Genomic DNA, 19,020 nt, shown 5'->3' with positions numbered 1-19,020 from the left:
GACGGTACCCCGGGGGCGAAGGCAAACAATGTGATGGTCTTATTTCCTTAATATCTTTAGCCGGCTCCTTCCTCACTTTCTCCCCTCCCAGCAAAGAGCCTCGTCTAACCCTTTCAGTCCAGGGACTGCCTGTCTCCTTCCTCATTGATACTGGAGCTACTTTCTCTCTTTTAAATCATGCCCCCTCTCCCTGGCTATCCTCTGAGGTTAAAACTGCAACTGGGGTGGAGGGCAACCCACAGTCTCTGGGACTCACTTTGCCTCTAAATGTTATTTATGCTGATAAATGTTTTTCTCACCGTTTTCTTTTTCCCCCAGCTTGTCCGATCCCTTTGATGGGCCGGGATTTACTCTGTAAGCTTGAGGCTACTTTAACCTGCACTCCTGAAGGGGTAGGATTATTGATGACAGTGTTAGGAGATTCGGCCCCAACTCAGGGTAATTGGGAAACCCCCCCCTCTCTCTCCCCTGACCTCACTGACTTGCCTTTAACCCTCTGGGGAATTTCTGACACTGATGTTGGCCTGCTCCTTTCAGCAGAGCCAGTACAGATTCAAGTGAAGCCCTCCTTAACCCCCCCTTCAGTCCCTCAATACCCCCTGTCGTTGGAAGCCCGGGAGGGCATCCGCCCCATTATCGAGGGATTCATTGCACAAAAGCTAGTCCGCCCTCAGCGCACTCCCTGTAACACCCCTATACTGCCTGTCAAAAAGCCTCCTAAAAAGGACAGAGACCCTATTCGTTGGCACTTTGTACAGGATCTACGGGTTGTTAATCAGTGTGTGGTCCCTCTTCATGCAGTAGTTCCTGATCCAGCTACTATCATCAGCCAAATCCCCTGGGATGCTGAGTGGTTCACTGTTATTGACTTAAAATCAGCCTTTTTCAGCATTCCTGTGCACCCAGACTCTCAGTATCTCTTTGGTTTCACCTGGGAGGGACAAAGTTATGTCTGGCAACGACTTCCTCAAGGCTACAGAGACAGCCCCACGATTTTCAGCCAATGCCTCCGCCACAACTTGGAAGGCTTCACCAGTCCGCAGGGATCCACGTTAGTCCTATACGTAGATGACATCCTATTAGGTAACCGCGAAGAAGCTGCCCTCCGCATCGATGGTAAGGCACTTTTATTATACCTACACACCAGAGGCCACAAGGTAGACCCTAACAAGATTCAGTGGGTCTCACAGAAGGTCCGATATCTGGGCTTCCTGTTAACCCCAGAGGGAAGACAAATGGACCCAGTCCGCATAAAGACTATCCAAAACTGCCCTCTGCCAAACACCAAGAAACAACTTCGAGGTTTCTTAGGATTAATTGGCTTCTGTCGCCCCTGGTTACCGTCCTGTGGGGAGTTAAGCAAACCGCTCCACCGACTCACTGCTAACCTTGCTCCTGACCCTTTGCAGTGGTCCCCGGACACAATCCAAGCCTTTCAGTTACTCAAGGACAGTGTGGCCTCCTCCATGTCTCTCCGCCCCCCCAATTACAGCAAACCCTTTCACCTTTTTGTCCACGAGAGGGGCGGAATTGCTAGTGGCGTCCTTACCCAGCTGAGCGGGCCCCACCATTTCCCGCTTGCTTTTTACTCTCAGCAGATCGACCCTGTCGCTCAGGGAACCCCATCCTGCACCCGGACTCTGGCAGCAGCTGCCCTGCTGATCACAAAGGCAAAGAGCCTGACCCTGGGTCATTTTACCACGGTTTGGACCTCTCATGCCTTGTCAGCCCTTCTGCGTAGGGGCACAACCCAAGTCTTTTCGGCCCATCGTCAGCAACAGCTAGAGGCCGAACTCTTAGAAGACACTAACCTAATTTTTGAAAGGTGTGGGCCCCTTAATCCAGCTACCTTGCTTCCTGACCTGCCAGTCCTCCAGGATCAGCACGACTGTGTGGAAGTAGTTTATAGCATCTTACAGATAAGGGACAACCTGTTTGACGTGCCACTGGACAACCCTGATTGCATCCTCTTCTCGGACGGAAGCTCCTTCTATGTTGATGGCAAGCGTTTCACCGGTTATGCAGTCACCTCTGAATGGGACATTCAAGAGGCTGCCTCACTGCCAGGCAACTGGGGAGCCCAAGCCGCCGAACTCTATGCCCTGGCCCGAGCTTGCCAGTTGGCCGCTGGTAAGACCGTTACCATTTTTACTGATAGCAAGTATGCTTTTGGAGTTGTGCATTGTCACATCCACCTCTGGAAGTTTCGAGGTTTCCAGACAGCTGCCGGTAAACTCATTCAGCACCCCCCCTCTCATCCACAAGCTTTTGGACGCCCTCCAAGAACCCTTGGTCCTGTCTGTAATTCACTGCCGGGACCATTCTAAAGATGATAGCCCCGTCACCCGTGGGAATTCCCTGGCTGACGCCTCCGCCAAGACGGCTGCCGTCTTACCCTTAGCCATGCCCACGTTGGCTATTGCAGCCTCCTCCTTTACTCCACCGCACCCTGTACCAGTACCCGCTGCTGAACTACAGTCGTGGGAGAGCCTCGGAGCCACTCTGGTCAAAGGGACCTGGCTTATGCCGGATGGCCGAGCCTGCCTCCCTCGCTCCACATACCCCGTGGCAGTTCGCTGGCACCATGATAAGGGGGGTTACTACGGCACGCACGCCCTTGTGGACACCATCGCTCGCTTTTGGTATGCTCCAGGCATTCAACCCTACTGCCTGTCAATAGTGAAAGCATGCAGCACATGTCAGCGTAATGGACCTGCTCCGCCTCTTAACAAAATTAAGGGTGGAAGACCTCCGCCTGCTGCTCCATTTCAACATCTTCAAATTGACTTTGCAGATATGCCAAAGGCTTTTGGGAAAAAGCACCTCCTTGTTTTGGTTTGCCCTCTGACTTCCTGGGTCGAAGCTTTTCCTACTGCTAATTGTACTGCTGCCACAGTGGCGAAGATTCTCCTTAGAGACATTGTACCCCGTTTTGGCATCCCTCTCGTGCTTGACTCAGATCGCGGACCTCACTTTACTGGTCATGTCCTTGGCCGTTTAGAACAAGGACTGGGCATTTCACACTCCTTTCATACACCCTACCACCCTCAGTCTAGCGGGAAAGTTGAGCGTATGAATAGGGAGCTTAAGTTTACATTGGCTAAATACTGTCAGGAAACAGGATTAAAGTGGCCTCAGGTACTTCCCTTGGTCCTGTTTCACCTTCATACTCGCCCAACCCGTGTATTGGGATTATCCCCCTTTGAACTGCTCTATGGACACCCCCCTTTCAAAGGCGGGACGCTACCACGTGCTGATGTTTCACTATTGGGAGGGGATCATATGACCGCGTGCCAGTTTCTCTCCCTACAGGCTCGCCTCCGTACCCTTTGGAAAGCCTCGCAGTTTTCCCAGACCGTGCCGCTGGAAGAACAGATCCACCCGTTCCAACCAGGGGACTTCGTCTGGGCCAAAAAGTTCGTTCGTGGCGACACCCTCCAGCCGAGGTTTACTGGAACCCACCAGATTCTTTTAACAACCCAGACTGCAGTGTTCCTGGAATGACGCAAATTCTGGATCCACCACTCCCACGTCAAGCCAGCCGTAGTGGACCACAGTGACGGACCAGCAGCTCTTGCCACCACTGAGGACACTGCCTCCGACCAGTGGACCAGCTTACCTCTTTCAGACATCAGACTTAAGTTGACTCGGAAAAAATGAGAGGACCTTTTATTCTGACAACTGTATGTTTTTTATTATGCCTTTTTAGTTTATTTTCTGCTTATGAAGATAATGCTTTTATTAGATATTCCCACGAGGTTAAAACTCGTATTTTAGGAAATAGAAGTAATTGCTGGGTATGTACTCAATTTCCAGTAAATGCAGAACAGGGACTCCCCTTCACACCCATTCCCCTGACCACTGCTAATATGACTTGGATGCCACCGGCTAGAGTAAAAGATCCAGTCCAACACAATCTTACATGGGACAAAACAGGAGTGCCAATTAACAGATATCTCAGGGTAACCAATGAGACAGGATCACTGTGTTTTGTTAAAGAAAAGGGGTCAACTTTTGTGGGAACAAGTAAATGCAACATGTATTTAATGGCACCGCCTTTAGTAAAAATCTTGGCTTCAAGCCTTGCGCATCCCACTTATCCCATATGTGGATCCCTCACCCCGATCCAACTTTTTCATGGGTGGGCAGGCCTTCAGAGCCAGCTTTTAAGAAGCCCTGCTCAGATCACGAGGGTGTCCAACTAATTGCTAAGGGACATACGATTGCCTTCTACAACTGCTCAAGCAGTACTACACTGCCCTTTGAAAACACCACTACCAAATTGTGCCTCTGCAGTTCGCACAACGACCCCTCTGCGTTACCAGGGGAACAGTGGTCCAACGGGTGGTGGGTTACCTCCTACTTTGAGAAATGGAATACCCGAAACTCATTGTATGGAACATACTGGGTGTGCGGGCCCAAAGCTTATTACTTTCTCTCCCCTGATTGGGCAGGGTCATGTTATTTAGCGTGGCTAACACCGCCTTCTCGCATCTCCCTCACTCCCCCTCATTTTCCCCACGTTCGTAACATCCGTGAAACCTTCAGAGATATTAATATCCGTGATGGTTTGTCGTGGCAGTGGTGGGCTGGTCTCATTAGCTTGAGGGGTGGTGTCATCCGTCTACAGGGACTACTAGAATCTTTAACCAATGAAACTGCGACCCTATTTGAGAATCAGGCCGGGGAAATGTCCCAGCTGCGCCAGTTAGCTTTGCAAAACCGAATGGCTTTAGACATAATGTTAGCAGCCCAGGGAGGAACTTGCGCCCTCATAAATGAAGAATGCTGTGTTTTTGTAAATGACACCTACTCTGACACTTTTCAACGTACCAAACATCTAAGGGAAATGGCTAAGAACTACTCCTCTGGCCAGCCACCTTATGATTGGTGAGGAGCCTTATGGAATTGGCTGCCTGGATTTGGGTGGGTTAAAAAAAACTCTTGGTGGGTATTGTTGGGGCCATAATACTGTGTTGCTGTATTCAGTGTGTCCTCTCCCTCATAGACTCATGTGGGTCAGTTTATTCTTTTCCTACTTCAGCCAAGGGCCTTACTCTCTTCGAGTTGGCCCAGGCTGAAATTGCCAAGCGGCCCTTGGCTCCTTAAAATGGGGTGTAGCTTTTGGTAAATAGTTATCCCAAAGCTACAAATGGAGGAATGTTGAGTCTGAACTTTTGATGAGCTTAAACTTAACCCAGACTTGATGTCTCTGTCTGAACTTTTAATCAAAGCTCTGACCTGCGAACTACTCATGACACCCCCCCTCCCCTTAAGTAGCCATCTCCCCTTATCTCTTTTTGAATTTACATTTTAACCTGTTTTATCCTGTAGAATCTTGATTGATTATACATGACCATTATGATCTGTTAATCACTTTGTTTACTTCTGTGTATAAATATTGATGCTCACCCCTAATAAACTTGCCACACTTACTCTGAAGCTTTTCAAGCTAAGGATAGTGTGAGCCCGTTGATCAACGAATTGGTGTCTGGTCTCTGACAGATTGTGAGCCCCATACCAACTCCGCACGAACTCGGGTGCTGGAGAGGTGAGTGAGGACTTGCTTTTTTACCTAACAAACCTAAATTACAGGGACATTGTGAAAGCTGTGAGTGGGTTATATTTAGAGGTAAAATTCATACTACATAGATACATTCATTGGTGATTCAGGATTAGATTTAATTGCTTCCAGAATAGAAAGGGTCTAATTAGCCATTTACAATATGAGGCTTTCTTTCCCCTTGGATGTTGATCTTTTTAGTTAGTATTGTTCCAAGATGTTAAAAATGACTGCAGTCTGCAGCAACAAGGGAAAAAAAATAGTGGTTAAATATGTCTGACTCATGGAGATAATTCAAATGGAAAAAAATCCAGGTCATTGGCCTTTTTAAACAGACCCCGGGCAATATTTACTCCTCCATAAATAGCAAAGTCACATGAATTGTGTTCAGTAAAGCCTGCAAAACAAAAAAACAATTTACAGACTGAAACACAAACTGTGGCTCATGTGTTCACCGGGAAGGATTAAGAGAGCTTGCTGAATGCTCTGTGCTTAGTGATTGGGGTGTCAGGTCTGTCTGGGACTTTAATTATCTTGAGTAGTTTTGTATTATCTGCAAATTTTGCCACCTCACTGTTTACCCCTTTTTCCAGATAATTTAAGAATATGCTGAATAGGATTGGCCCCAGTACAGACCCCTGCAGGACACCACTATTTACCTCTCTTCATTCTGAAAACTGACCATTTATTCCTACCCTTTAACCAGATACCAATCCATGAGAAGACTTTCCCTCTTACCCCATGACAGTTCACTTTGCTTAAGAGTCTTTGGTGAGGGACCTTGTCAAAGGCTTTCTGAAAATCCAAGTACACTATATCCACTGGATCCCCCTTATCCACATGCTTGTTGAGTCCCTCGAAGAATTCTAGTAGATTGGGGAGGCATTATTTCCCTTTACAAAAACCACGTTGACTCTTCCCCAATAAATTATGTTCAACTATGTGTCTGACAATTTTGTTCTTTAGTTTCAACCAGTTTGTCCAGTACTGAAATCAGGCTTACTGGACTGTAATTGCCGGAATCACCTCTGGAATCCTTTTTAAAAATTGGTGTCATATTAACTATCCTCCAGTCATTTGGTACAGAAACTGATTTAAATGATAGGTTACAAACTATAGTTAGTCGTTCTGCAATTTCACATTTGAGTTCCTTCAGAACTCTTGGGTGAATACCATCTGGTCCTGGTGATTCATTACTGTTTAGTTTATCAATTTGTTCCAAAACCTCTTCTAATGACACCTCAATCTGAAGCAGTTCCTCAGATATGTCACCTAAAAAGAATGGCTGAGGTTTGGGAATCTTCCTCACATCCTCAGCCGTGAAGACCGATGCAAAGAATTCATTTAGTTTCTCCTCAATGGCTTTATCATCCTTGAGTGCTCCTTTAGCATCTTGATTGTCCAGTGGCCCCACTGGTTGTTTAGCAGGCTTCTTGCTTGTGATGTAGTTAAACATTTTTTTGCTATTACTTTTTTAATCTTTGGCTAGCTGTTCCTCAAATTTTTTTTGGCCTTCCTAATTATATTTTTACACTTCATTTGCCAGACTTTATGCTCCTTTCTATTTTCCTCACTAGGATTTAACTTCCACTTTTTAAAGGATGCCTTTTTGTCTCTCACTGCTTCTTTTACTTAGCTGTTTAGCCACAGTGACACTTTTTTTGTTCTCTTACTATGTTTTTTAATTTGGGGTATACATTTAATTGAGCCTCTATTATGGTGTCTTTAAAAAGTGTCCATGCAGCTTTCAGGATTTCACTTTTGGCACTTTATCCTTTAATTTCTGTTGAACTAACCCCCTCATTTTTGTGTAGTTCCCCTTTCTGAAATTAAATGCTGCTGTGGTGTTTTCTCCGCCACAGGGACATTCAATTTAATTATATTATGGTCACTATTACCAAGCAGTCCAGCTATATTCACCTCTTGGACCAGATCTTGTGCTCCACTTATAACTAAATCAAGAACTGCCTCTCCCCTGGTGGGTTCCAGGGCTAGCTGCTCATTGATAGATTTACTCCCTTGGTAGTGCATTAGGAAATATTTCTTAAAGGACTAGTTTCTAAATCTTCAGTTAAAAGGCAAACATTTCCAAACAGAAATAGTTCCTTTTTATTTTCTACTCTCTGTGTTCCACTCTATCATGGAAAACAACAAATTTGTAAAGGATAGCACTTGTTGGTATTTATGAAGGGCTGGTTTGCTACAAACATAAACATTTAGGAAATGGCAATAGAAATGTGTCCTATTTATTTACTTTCAAATTTCAATTAACAGAAATACCATTTGTTAAATCTGAATAAAATAAACAAACCTGTTGATGATTTTGTCTCATTATATACATACTCCTGCTCTTCAGAATTTTGCTAAGGGAATGTCATTCTGGCAAAGACATTTAAGTGACTTGGAAAGGTTAGCTGTAAACTTATGCCCCCAATGGGATGCTTTGCATCTCTTATGGAGTCAGATGGACTACTACTAAGCATGGCAGAACGGCTTCTTCCCAGAGTGACTGACTCTGGGACTGACTTTGAGAATTAAGGGTACAATCCCTTCATTAGAATGGGGCTACTCATGTGAGTAAAATTAAGCACATGCATAAACCTTTGCTGAATCAGTATTTTTGTGTATTGTCAGTTTGTTTCCCTCATGTAGCCCAGTTCTCTAAACATGTATGCACGAGTAGCCTGATTCATACAAGTAGTCCCACTGACTTCAATGGAACCACTCACATCTGTAAAGCTATTTGTGTAACCGTTTGTAGCATCAAACCCTTAGTAATTTTCTCTTTAAAAACATCAACAGGGGAACAAAAAAAAACCCTTTCAGATTTTTTTTTAATTATTTTTTTTTAAATTCAGGACATACTATTCAAAGGAAGTTCTAGCAAAAATTGGATTTTTTAAATTAGTTAATTAAAAATCATGTTCGTAGTGTCCCTTTAAATATTTAAAATCTTGAGCAGAAAGTAATTTCCCTTCCCCCTCAATGGAGCACCATTCCCAAATGCTGTAAGTAGAATCTATCTTAAAGCAGAACCTAGATCCAAACATTTTCTTTTCACTTTAGTCTTCTAGGAACTTGTCAATGAAGCTGTCTTGTCATCTTTTCCAAAATAGGAAAATTATGTTAAATAAACCCAACTAACAAATAGGTCTCACTTTTTGACAGAATGAACTGTTGTAAATTGTTCCTTTTCTCTTGGGTTGGCTCGGCTGTTAATGATATTTCTTTTAGAGGTGAGGTATGAAGGTAAGCGAAAATATTTAGCTGAAATATTTTCAGTAGCAGTGTGGGTTCCTCACACAAGACTTCTGAAGAGATTTAATTTCATTACTTCAGAATACAACTTCCACTTAATGATAGGTCTCCCAATTTTAGCAGCCTCAACCATTTCCTTGCATTTTCTCAGCTACTTCAAGCGGTGGACTTTTATTTTATTTATTTTGAATTTGGCAGTCCAAATAAGATTACTAACTTTAAGGAAAACCGTGGGAAGGAAGTTGAATGCTCAGAAAAGTTTTTATATTTAACTTAGCACTTAGCATTTATATAATACTTTTCACCCATAGATCTTGACTTTACAACGAAGATCGACGGTTTTGCACTGGGAACAGGCAGCTAGACATCAGGGAAGAATAAGTTCCTATAAAACAGTGCATAGGATGCATTAATTAGTGTCACTTTCTAAAAATGAGTGTGGGAGGAAATGACAGCTATTGGAGAGTATGTGTGAATAGAGGAACATGCCCTCCGATACCAATGAAGGGAACATAGTCTGGCCTATGATCTCCTGGAATAAGGTGTTGTGTTCTATACATTGAAATTTGGGCCTACTAGATAAAAGGTGCCAGAATTTGCTTTAATAGACATGAACAGGATCTCCTATTAGCCATTTAGGGGAATGAGCAGCTAAACATTGCCACTTTGTTTAGGAAGTGGATTTTGTTAAAATGCTGAAAAAAACACTGCATGGAATTTACTTAATGAACAGAAGGAGCTTATGCTCCCCTTCCTTTAGGAAAGATTGATTTATAGCACCAGCGAGGCTGGACAAATATACATTTTTTTCTGAACATAATACGGGATGCATAAAGATCACTAAAAGAAAGCAAAACAAAACAAAAACACATGATGGGGGTATGGAAATGAATTCCTGAATGCATTTTAAGTAACAAGGAAGAAGGAATGACACTGACACAATATATGTCAGTGGGGGGAAATGTGGGTAGGATTTTTTTGAGTTAAAGGCTTTTTTTTTTGCTTTGAGTCCTTTCTTGGAGTTTATAAGGAAATAGATGTGATATAATAAAATCTGGTAATGTATAAAAGGCAACAACAGTATGTCTGGAACATGGTAAATTTAGATGCATGCCAAAATTGTGTAAGCCTATCTATCACCTAATCTGTGTTTTGCTGTTATGGATTGTATATGTATGAAAACAATGAAACAACTCAGCAAAGCACTTAAACACGTCACACATTAAGTATGTAAGTCCCATTGAAATCACTGGCACTTCAGCACATGCTTAAAGTTAAGCAGATACTTAAGTTCTTTGCTGAATCAGAGCCGAAACTGTAAAAAATAAGAAAAACATATGCACATATAGCCAGTCCATCATCTGTATTTACATGACGATGAGCTAAGATACCAAAAGTTTATGTCTCAAAAAATGGGGCAATGTGTGTATGGGGAGGAGTGGAATCAAATTTTAATGTGGGTGTATACTGTACACACACACACTTTCCATGTAGTCTAGCAGTTAGGATTGCTGTTTTTCACCTAGGAAGCCCAAGTTCAACTCCTAGAAAGTGAATTACACAGGATTTCTACTTTTTGAGAGGAGTGTAGATTTTGTGATTAAGACATGACGGGGATTCAGTTTCTAGCTTGTCACTGACTTCCTGTGTGACATTGGGCAAGTCACTTAATCTCTTATCCTCAGTTCTCCTCCACCTGTAAAAGGAGAATAATGCTTCCTTTCTCCCATCCTTTGTCTGTCTTATCTATATATTGTAAGCTCTTCAGGCCAGGCATAGTCTCTTACTACATGTGGGCTCAAGCCTGCAAGATGCTGAGCACTTTGGCCCAGAAAAGCTTATGTGCTTTGCTGCACTCAGGGTAGGTCTACACTTACCTCCCGGTCCGGCGGTAAGCAACCGATCTTCTGGGATCGATTTATCGCGTCTTGTCTAGACGCTATAAATCGATCCCGGATGTGCTCGCCGTCGACACCAGTACTCCAGCTCGGCGAGAGGAGTATGCGGCATCGACGGGGGAGCCTGCCTGCTGCGTCTGGACCCGCGATAAGTTCGAACTAAGGTACTTCGAATGAATTTGTGTACCTTAGTTCGAAGTGGGGGGTTAGTGTGGACCAGGCCTCAGACTAAAGTGCTGCTGAGAACTTTGCAGTGTCAAGCATGCGTGAACTGCAACTAACATCATGGGGCTCCACCTCAGTTAGGGTCTCTAAGGACTACTGTAATACAAACTAATAACTCACACTGCCTAAATCACCGCAGTCATCAACTAAAGTCACAGTCATTATGTAGGGATAAATTAAAAAAAGTACAGTACAAGAATAGTGAGCTACCGGAGTAGCTCCGCTAGCCCAGTTACTGGTAGTAGAGAGAACTGAGAAACACCTGAAAACATCGGATATGGGGCTAGTGGAGGACAACAGTAACATACACACAGGTCAATTCTTCCCTTCTACCATACCTAAGCATGTACACTCTTGGTGGCCACTCAGTGTATGAGCAGCCCCTGCAGTTGATGCTGGAGACCTTGGATTCCTTTTAGGATGATAAATGACGTGTTTATTTCAGTCCCAGCGAGTTCACTGACAGAAATCTCCGCGTGCACTGCTGTTTGTGACACCTCACAACATACCGCAGCCATTAGCTCTGCCTCGCTCAGCACTGAGCGACGTGCACTGCTAAGCACACCCCCGAGAGGTACTTGGCACAGATCCAACCTGAGGCATCTGATACGCTGGGCACGATCCCTGCAGCTGGCACGAGGGAGCGCGTGAGCGGGGCAGGTGCCTGACACCCGGGCGCACGGCGCTGTCTGCCACAGAGGGGAGCGACGCTCCGCCGCCTCACCGCTCCCTGAGGAGAGCAGCCTCCTCCGCCTCCCGCCCTGCCTGACAAGTTTGACAGACTCGCCTCGCCAAGAGGGACCGATCCATACAAACACAAAGTCTCGCCTTCGAATAGTTCCCCACTCTGGATTGGCTCCCGCCCACCCCGCCTCATTACTCAGTTCCTATCACTCTCCGGCTCACCACAAGACATCCCGCCCACTTTCCTACCTTCTGTTGGCCAACCCTGTTGTCAATCACTAGGGCCGGAGGTCGTGCGGCGTCGGCTCCCCCACCGCCATCTCGGTCTTTTCATTGGTTGCTCTTCTCCCGTCAATCATTCACGCGCATGCAGCAACGGCCATCCCAACCACCTCCCCGCCAACCTATGCCCCGCCTCTTTCCCCTCCCACCTCTGGCAAGTTCAGCGGACGCTCTAGCCTGCCGGCTTTGGGGGGCTTCACGGCGCGACCGGGCCGGTGCTGCCGCGGCCCCGGGGGACACGGAGATACTCGGGAAAGCGCGGTCTGAGCTGCCCGGGCCGCGTGGGAGCACGATGACAGCGGAAGCGCGGGGGGCTCCCGGCGGTGGCTGAGGGGCGGGCAGGGGGAACGTGCCTCTCAGGCGAGCTCGGCCCATGACAGCGAGCTCCGCGCGCACTGGCACAGGAGAGCCCGGCTGAGGAGAGGAGGGCATAGGCGAACCCAGCTCTCGCGCTATCTCTGGCGGCTCGGGTGGCGCTCGCTGCGGGGAGAGCGTGAGCCGCGCGGATCGCTCCCGTCCCGTCCGCCGGAAAGTTTAGCGTGTGGCGGCCGTGCCCGCCCCGCGGCTCCGCCAGGGAAAGTTTCGGGAGCCGGCTCCGCAGGGAGGAAGTTACGAGCGAAGCAGGAGCTTGGGAACGCCGCGGCTCGGACTGAGGAGTCTCCCAGCGCTTGGATAAAGTAGGCTCCGACAGCGAGCCCGGCCGGGATTGGGCCGCTCGGAGGAGCGGGGGGAAAAGCGGGCCGCTCGCCGTCGGGATCCCCTCCGTTTGGGGGGGATCTTGGCTCCTTTTCCCGCTCCTCTTCCCCACCGCTTTGATATATGCTTCTGGGGAGCGGCGCCCCCCTCTTCACCGCCCAGCCATGTCGGCGGCCATCTCTGCCTCGGAGAAGGTGGATGGCTTCACGCGGAAATCGGTGCGCAAGGCTCAGAGGCAGAAGCGCTCGCAGGGCTCTTCGCAGTTCCGGAGTCAGAGCAGCCAGGTGGAGCTCTCGCCTCTGCCCCAGCTTAAAGGTATGGCCCGACACTCCCCAGCCCTGGGCTACAGGTGCTGCACTGAGTCGCCCACTGCTGAGCTACTAACCACCTTTCCAATTCCGAGCTCTGGGCTTCTCCCCGCTCCAGTCCCCAGCTCAGGCTTGTCTTCCCTCTTTTTCCTTTCCTGGGTCTCCAAGCCCCGAGCTCCCCTTCTGCTGGCCCCTTTAGTCCCCCTTGACCGTTCTCCTTTCGCTTTTCTCCCTGTATTGTCCAAGTAGTGACTATTAGGAGATGTAACCCTCCCACGAATACTTTCAGATCCAAAGCGTGTCTCGCCGGGGGTCCATATTCGTCTTATGTAAACAAACGTCCAATAGCTCTGTTACAATTTGCTGCCTGTTGAAGGATTAACTCAGCTAGTGCTTCAAGATTACAACCCCTTTTCTGAGTAATTGGGATTAAATGCTTGTTTTTGACCCAGCAGGTTAGTGAAATTCCAAATCCTCCTTTCCTGACTGCAAGTTGGGGGGGGGGGGGGGGGAGGAAACTGACTGTTTTAAAAATCTTGGCATGAGTGGAGTTTCCTCTTCCCGTGAGGTGTATTTTACACTGGCAAACACTGTACTTGTGGTATAGTATTCTAATTTATCCAGAGAAAATGTGTTCTAGGTCTGTGTCACTTGTTTTGACCTAATTGCTCCTTCCCACCAGTGTTAGAGGATTTTGAGTAAACTGTTTCTCTTGTTTCAGTTTAATTCTTCACAAATTACCATTAAAAGCTTTTCTCCCTCTGGTACAGTCTCACATAGTGCTGCCAGCATCTAAAGATCTTAGTTCACCAACATTAAATTGGCCAAATTACAAAGTATTTGTATTTTTGTACATTCTCTTTTGTCCTTGACCACATTTAAATGTTACAGGGAAATTAGTCTCATGAGGCTATTGCGGGACAGACTCTGCCTAAAATGAACCTAAATCTCCATAGTCTTGCACATATTTTAAATATAAAATGAAAGTTGTGCATGGTCTTTAAAGCCACAATAATACAAAAATGGTGATTAGATGATGAATACAAATTTGTGATTAGGACCGTGTTTGACAAAATTTAAAAGAACCTTAGACATAAAGATGAGTTGTATTACTTTAAAGGTTATGCAGCTTATTGATAGCTTCAAAAGTGCATCACACTTGTCTTGTAAGCAGACTATAAAAAGCCCTTGTGAAAAATCCCACCATTATCAGGATTAGATTTGCTGCAAGGTTCAGTATAACATAGTTAACTTAAAAGTTTCAAAGTAGTTACAGTTACTAGATTTTCCCTGAATCTCCCTATTTAATTTTTTTGCAGTCACAGTTGTATATTTTAAGAAAACATAATGAGAGAAATGTTTTTAACAGACCCACTTAGAGGAAAGTGACTGACTGTGTAGGGGAAACAGTGAAACAAACTATCTAAGTGCTGCTAAATGCAAATAAACAGAGTGGGGGATTTTCCCCCCCACATCTGTTATAGTCATTACAGCTCGTAAAACAACAGGAGGGGGAAAATATGTTCAAACAGTTGAGTATTCCTTTGACAGATCAGTGACTTTTTTTTCCTATTTGCTATCTTATGCAATTTTTGCAAACTAGTATAATTTTCAGGAAAGATAGTAAAAAAACAAACCTGGAAAAATTGTTTGAAACATGAACTAAGTTCCTACAGTTCACAAGTCTAAACTCCATTGTGCTTTAATAGTCAATACTTGATACATTTTGTTAAAATGGGTTCTTATTTTTATAGCTCTAGTAAACCATATTTAAAAACTCTCAATAGCTGATACCAGAGCCCTTGCATTAGAGATCCCGTATGGGTGACTTTCAGCAATATGGTGACTTTTTACACTAATCTTAGGCCCTCATCCTGCAAAGACTCAAGCACATACTTAACTTCTTGCATGTGTGGTCCCATTGAAGTCTATGGAACTACATACATGCTTAAAATCTCTGTTGAATTGGGGCGCTTTGAAGAGTTGGCATTAATCAGTTTAGTGAGGCTTTCAATTTTGTGTGTGCAGTTTTGTCTCCACAATTACTTATACACTTCTACCTCGATATAACGCTACCCAATATAACACAAATCCAGATATAACATGGTAAAGCAGTGCTCCGGGGGGGGGGCTGCGCACTCGGTGGATCAAAGCTAGTTCAATATAACACAGTTTCACCTATAATGTGGTAAGATTTTTTGGCTCCCGAGGACAGCGTTATATCGAGGTAGAGGTGTACTTGCAGTTTAGGTCACTTAACCATCTCAGTCCCTGTAAAGTGCCAGAATTGAGGGGTTTAGAAGTCTATAAAACTTTAAACCTGTAAACTGAATCTGTATGGGCAAACACCTGCAAAGAGCTCTATGATTGGGGTTGAAGGGACCTAAATTAAGGGTATGAAATTGTTTGTCTGTATTTATTTGTGCTCCCAGTTTATAGGTACTCCTGTGGATTAAAATTAATCTCACCTGCTTCAAAACATAATTGACCACAATGTAGGTTTTTTTAAAGAGACCCTGTCATTAAACTATTTTTCAAAACTGCAAACTATTGATCTATGCGAAGTGCCCCAAATAACCAATCTGAGAGGCAGGTGGCACACTAGTAACTTAAAACTTGCATATTTTCCCCCCATTTCTTAGGAAATCGGTCTAAACTGCAGATTGCTGGCTCCTGCTCCATGTGATTCTCCTGAAGCATACACTGTACTAGTAACAGCACACTTGCCCCCCAGATAGGCTTGGCCTCCAAAAACACATGAACTTTTATTCCCAGTCATGCATTTTCCCCCCTCAGAAGATAGTGTGACCTCACTCTAAGACCAGTTCCAAACAGAGTTCTGTGGTAGGTGTGATGCTACGACTGTAGTACATCCTGGGTCATTGCATAAAGCAGAAGGCAGTGGCCCATGGAAGGGGATAAAAAAGAAAAACGACGTTGTTGGTTGCCTAGGGGCATTAAGCGCACACTTCTGAAATTAGGTTAATTTTTTTTGTTTTCCCAGACAGCTCTTGTTTTTAAAGAAAAGTTAAAGCCTGCTTGTGTTAGGAGGAAGCATTCGGTAAATAGAGTTTAGTAGTCAACTGTCACTTTTATTATACCTAATATATAGTTAACTTAGTTTAGTCACAACTACTCCATCATTTTACAGAAAATGCAAACATAATAAAAATTCCAAAACAACCTGTAAGTTTGTGTCAGACTGGTCTAGAATGCTCATACTCCTTTCCTGGCAGGAGAGATGCACCAAAAATAATCAGGCTATCATTTTTATAAATGTTTGTTTGGGTAAAATATTTTAAAAAGGAACTAATCTAGGAAATGTTGGTGGGTGACTGGAATGTGAACCTCCTAATCAAAAATTGTCTCATACATTTCCACAAGGATATAAGTAGTACTGTTTGAAAACCTGTAAACATTTGTTATATTTACTCCTGGGGGAATTCTGCGCCACTGCGCATGTGCAGAATGCATGTCTCCTGCAGATTTCTTTGCTTCCCAGGCGCCCCCCCTCACCCTCCCAAAAAAAGAGACTGACAGGGAAGCTGCAAGAGCAGTCACACACCACTCCCTCGCAGTGTGGGTATATCGCCGGACCAGCCTGCAAAGAGGTAAATCACCGCAGCGCTGGGGATGCCCCAGCCAGTGGCTCTTACCGGGATCAGGTGCTAGTCTCGGCTGGGTTGGAGGCAGGAGAGGACGGGACTTCCTCTTCCCCTGCAAGGAGTGGCTAGAGCTGTATCAGACACCCCCACCCCACCTCCCAGAAGCTCAGCATCCTCCCCTGCTTCCTGTCCCCATTGCTCCTCAGCTGTGGGGGGAGGGGTCACCGTATGGGGAGTTGCTCACCCGACCCTCATGCATCTGGACCTCCCATACCCAGTCACCCCTGCCAAGCCTCACCCTGTACACCCAGACCTCCCCCCCACCCCATACCCAAACTCCACCCCATTGAACCTCAACCCCTGCCTCCGGAGCCCCATCCCTGAACCCAGACCAACCCCACTGAGCTCCCTGCACTCAAACCTCCACCCTGACTAGCCCTACCCCCTGCACTACCCTGAGCCCCCACATCCAGACCCCCATGATACTGACCCCCAGTTAGCTGCACCCAGATCCCCACCCCATCAAGCCCCAGACCCCTCCCTGCTAAGCTCCCCACACCCAGACCCGTCCACTGAGCCCCAACCACTTTCACCTGGAGCAGAGGGGCAGGGCCCCAGGGTGTTTCTGGGGCAGGCCCAGGCCTTGTGCTGGGTCAGGGTTGGGTACAGCCTTACCACTGAGTCCATGTGTCTGGGTGGGGGTGTCTGCTAGTTACTGGTATAACTAAGACATCCTATGTGAAACAGCTGTTAACTTGATTTTTTTTTTTTTTATGAATATGGTTTCATTCTGGATGTTTTTTCAGGTTGTGATTGTGTGTGTTGGAATAAACACATTTTTTTCATTTTGGACAAGAGGTCAACAAGGCCTTACTAGTGGCAGGGTGTATTAAAAAAAAAAATAGAATTATGCTCTCCTTCAGTCAAATTGTCTGTTTTCCTTGTACATACATGATGCAGGCAGAATCCACTTTGTGATATTACTTAAAAATCTGAAGAAACTAACTGTTCCTGGGTAAGGCTTTAAAAATTAAAACTGGGGCAGACTTAAAAAAAAAAAAAAGTACCTTAAAACAGTCTTCCTGTTCCTTTTCACGTTGATTTTGTGAAACTTTAGACAAACGAGGAATTTTTATTATGTACTTGAATTCTAAAATACAATGTTGGGTAACACCAACATTCAAAACTAAGTATCTCTGTGTTAGGGTTAAACACTTGTATGTATTTACATAATACATGTTTAACAATACATGTATTTGATAAAATATCTAACACACACACTGCAGTTTAGCAACATATACAATCATGGAATTCTTAAACTTCACTTTAGAAAGCATTATTGTAATTTTACATCAAAATCTTTAACAGTTTTGAAAGTAGTGTATTAGCTTGTTTATGAATTGAAACAAGAAATCTTTTTTTACTGATTTAAAAAAAAAAACAGACATCAGAAGCAGTGAGACAAGCTTTTTTGCAAAGCAAGCAACTCATTGCTTCTGGAGAGCAAAATTATTTAAGATTAAGTACAGGCAGTAAAGTAGATGTACATATTTCCTATATAACACTCTCCTTTGTACTGTATTTATAAGGAATAAGAATTTCTTGATGGCTTTCTGTAATCTTAAACTATAAATCTAGAAAAAAAGTTTTCAAACCCTGCATGATAGAAACAAAAGGACAATATTCAAATAGTAAAATCAAATACGTTTTGTTTACTTAAATTTGTTTCCAAATGAAGCTGGCTCCTGGTGGAAAACGGATTGGCTGTTAGAGTGGAAGAATTGGAAGCAGGTCAAAGAATCCATCAGCTGTCAGACTTGGGAAAGGCAATAGGGTCTCTGTGCTAGGGATGATGACAGTGGGGAAAGAGAATCCTGTAATTAGAGACTTTAATAAGATTTTTCCAGTATAAAAACTTGAACATCCAGATATGGGATCTAAAAATTAGCAACAATAGTATTTACTCCTCAACCCTCCAGGGAGGTAGTTTGGACTTCATTGAAAACCAGATGCTACATCTCAGCTAAGCTTTAATGGCTACATTACAAAAATGTAAATATGTAAAACTTATATTAAAGTTGAACTTGTACACATCTTAAACCCATCAAGATCAGACTGAACCTTAAATTTATGTTTTGGATATCTGCAACACAATGGATTACAGAGTAACAAATAGTTCTATTCAAAAAGATAGCTGTAAAAGTTGCGTAGTAGGGTCAGCCTCCACAGCACCCCATTGTGGCTCATCATCTGTCTCAGCATCATCAGTCAAGGCCAGGAAAAACAAACTTAAAACAATAGTACTAACGGACACATAACATAGCAGGGTCTTCCATCCTACTTTTTTTGATTGAGTTCTGACCCTCCAGGCTATCCTTGAAGGTCCAGCTCCTACCTGAGCCATTGACCCTCTGGGCTTTGTTCCTGGAGTCCTTCCCCAATCTGGTTCTCCACAGGCTGGATTCTTATTCACAGTCTACCTCAGGCTATTGGCCTGGGCT

At 44.8% G+C, this 19,020-nt stretch overlaps 1 protein-coding gene and 1 long non-coding RNA gene across 6 annotated transcripts in view; one reads left to right on the top strand and one right to left on the bottom strand.

The window, feature by feature from the left end:
* LOC122174167 (uncharacterized) overlaps positions 1–12,047 on the bottom strand; it is a 70,400-nt gene extending 58,353 nt beyond the window's left edge. Inside the window, exon 1 of the long non-coding RNA XR_010600219.1 lies at positions 11,878–12,047. This is a non-coding gene — a long non-coding RNA (uncharacterized LOC122174167). The remainder of the gene's footprint in view (positions 1–11,877) is intronic.
* PPP2R5A (protein phosphatase 2 regulatory subunit B'alpha) overlaps positions 1–19,020 on the top strand; it is a 174,683-nt gene that overhangs the window by 52,756 nt on the left and 102,907 nt on the right. Inside the window, exons 1-2 of one of the 5 annotated variants that reach the window (XM_042855107.2) lie at positions 12,069–12,921; positions 16,417–16,525. The exons of 1 other annotated variant lie outside the window; for it this stretch is intronic. In XM_042855107.2, the coding sequence (XP_042711041.2) occupies positions 12,730–12,921; positions 16,417–16,525 (301 nt within the window). In that variant the 5' untranslated portion in view covers positions 12,069–12,729. Of the gene's footprint in view, positions 1–12,043; positions 12,922–16,416; positions 16,526–19,020 lie in introns of those variants that run through there. 3 more of the 5 variants (XM_042855108.2, XM_005306320.5, XM_065590651.1) reach the window with 3 other exon arrangements.

The sequence above is a fragment of the Chrysemys picta genome, chromosome 3, assembly GCF_011386835.1.
Source record: "Chrysemys picta bellii isolate R12L10 chromosome 3, ASM1138683v2, whole genome shotgun sequence".
NCBI classification, from domain to species: Eukaryota; Metazoa; Chordata; order Testudines; family Emydidae; genus Chrysemys; species Chrysemys picta.
Note: the sequence above shows the minus strand (reverse complement) of the source record. Positions and strands in the feature narration are given on the sequence as shown.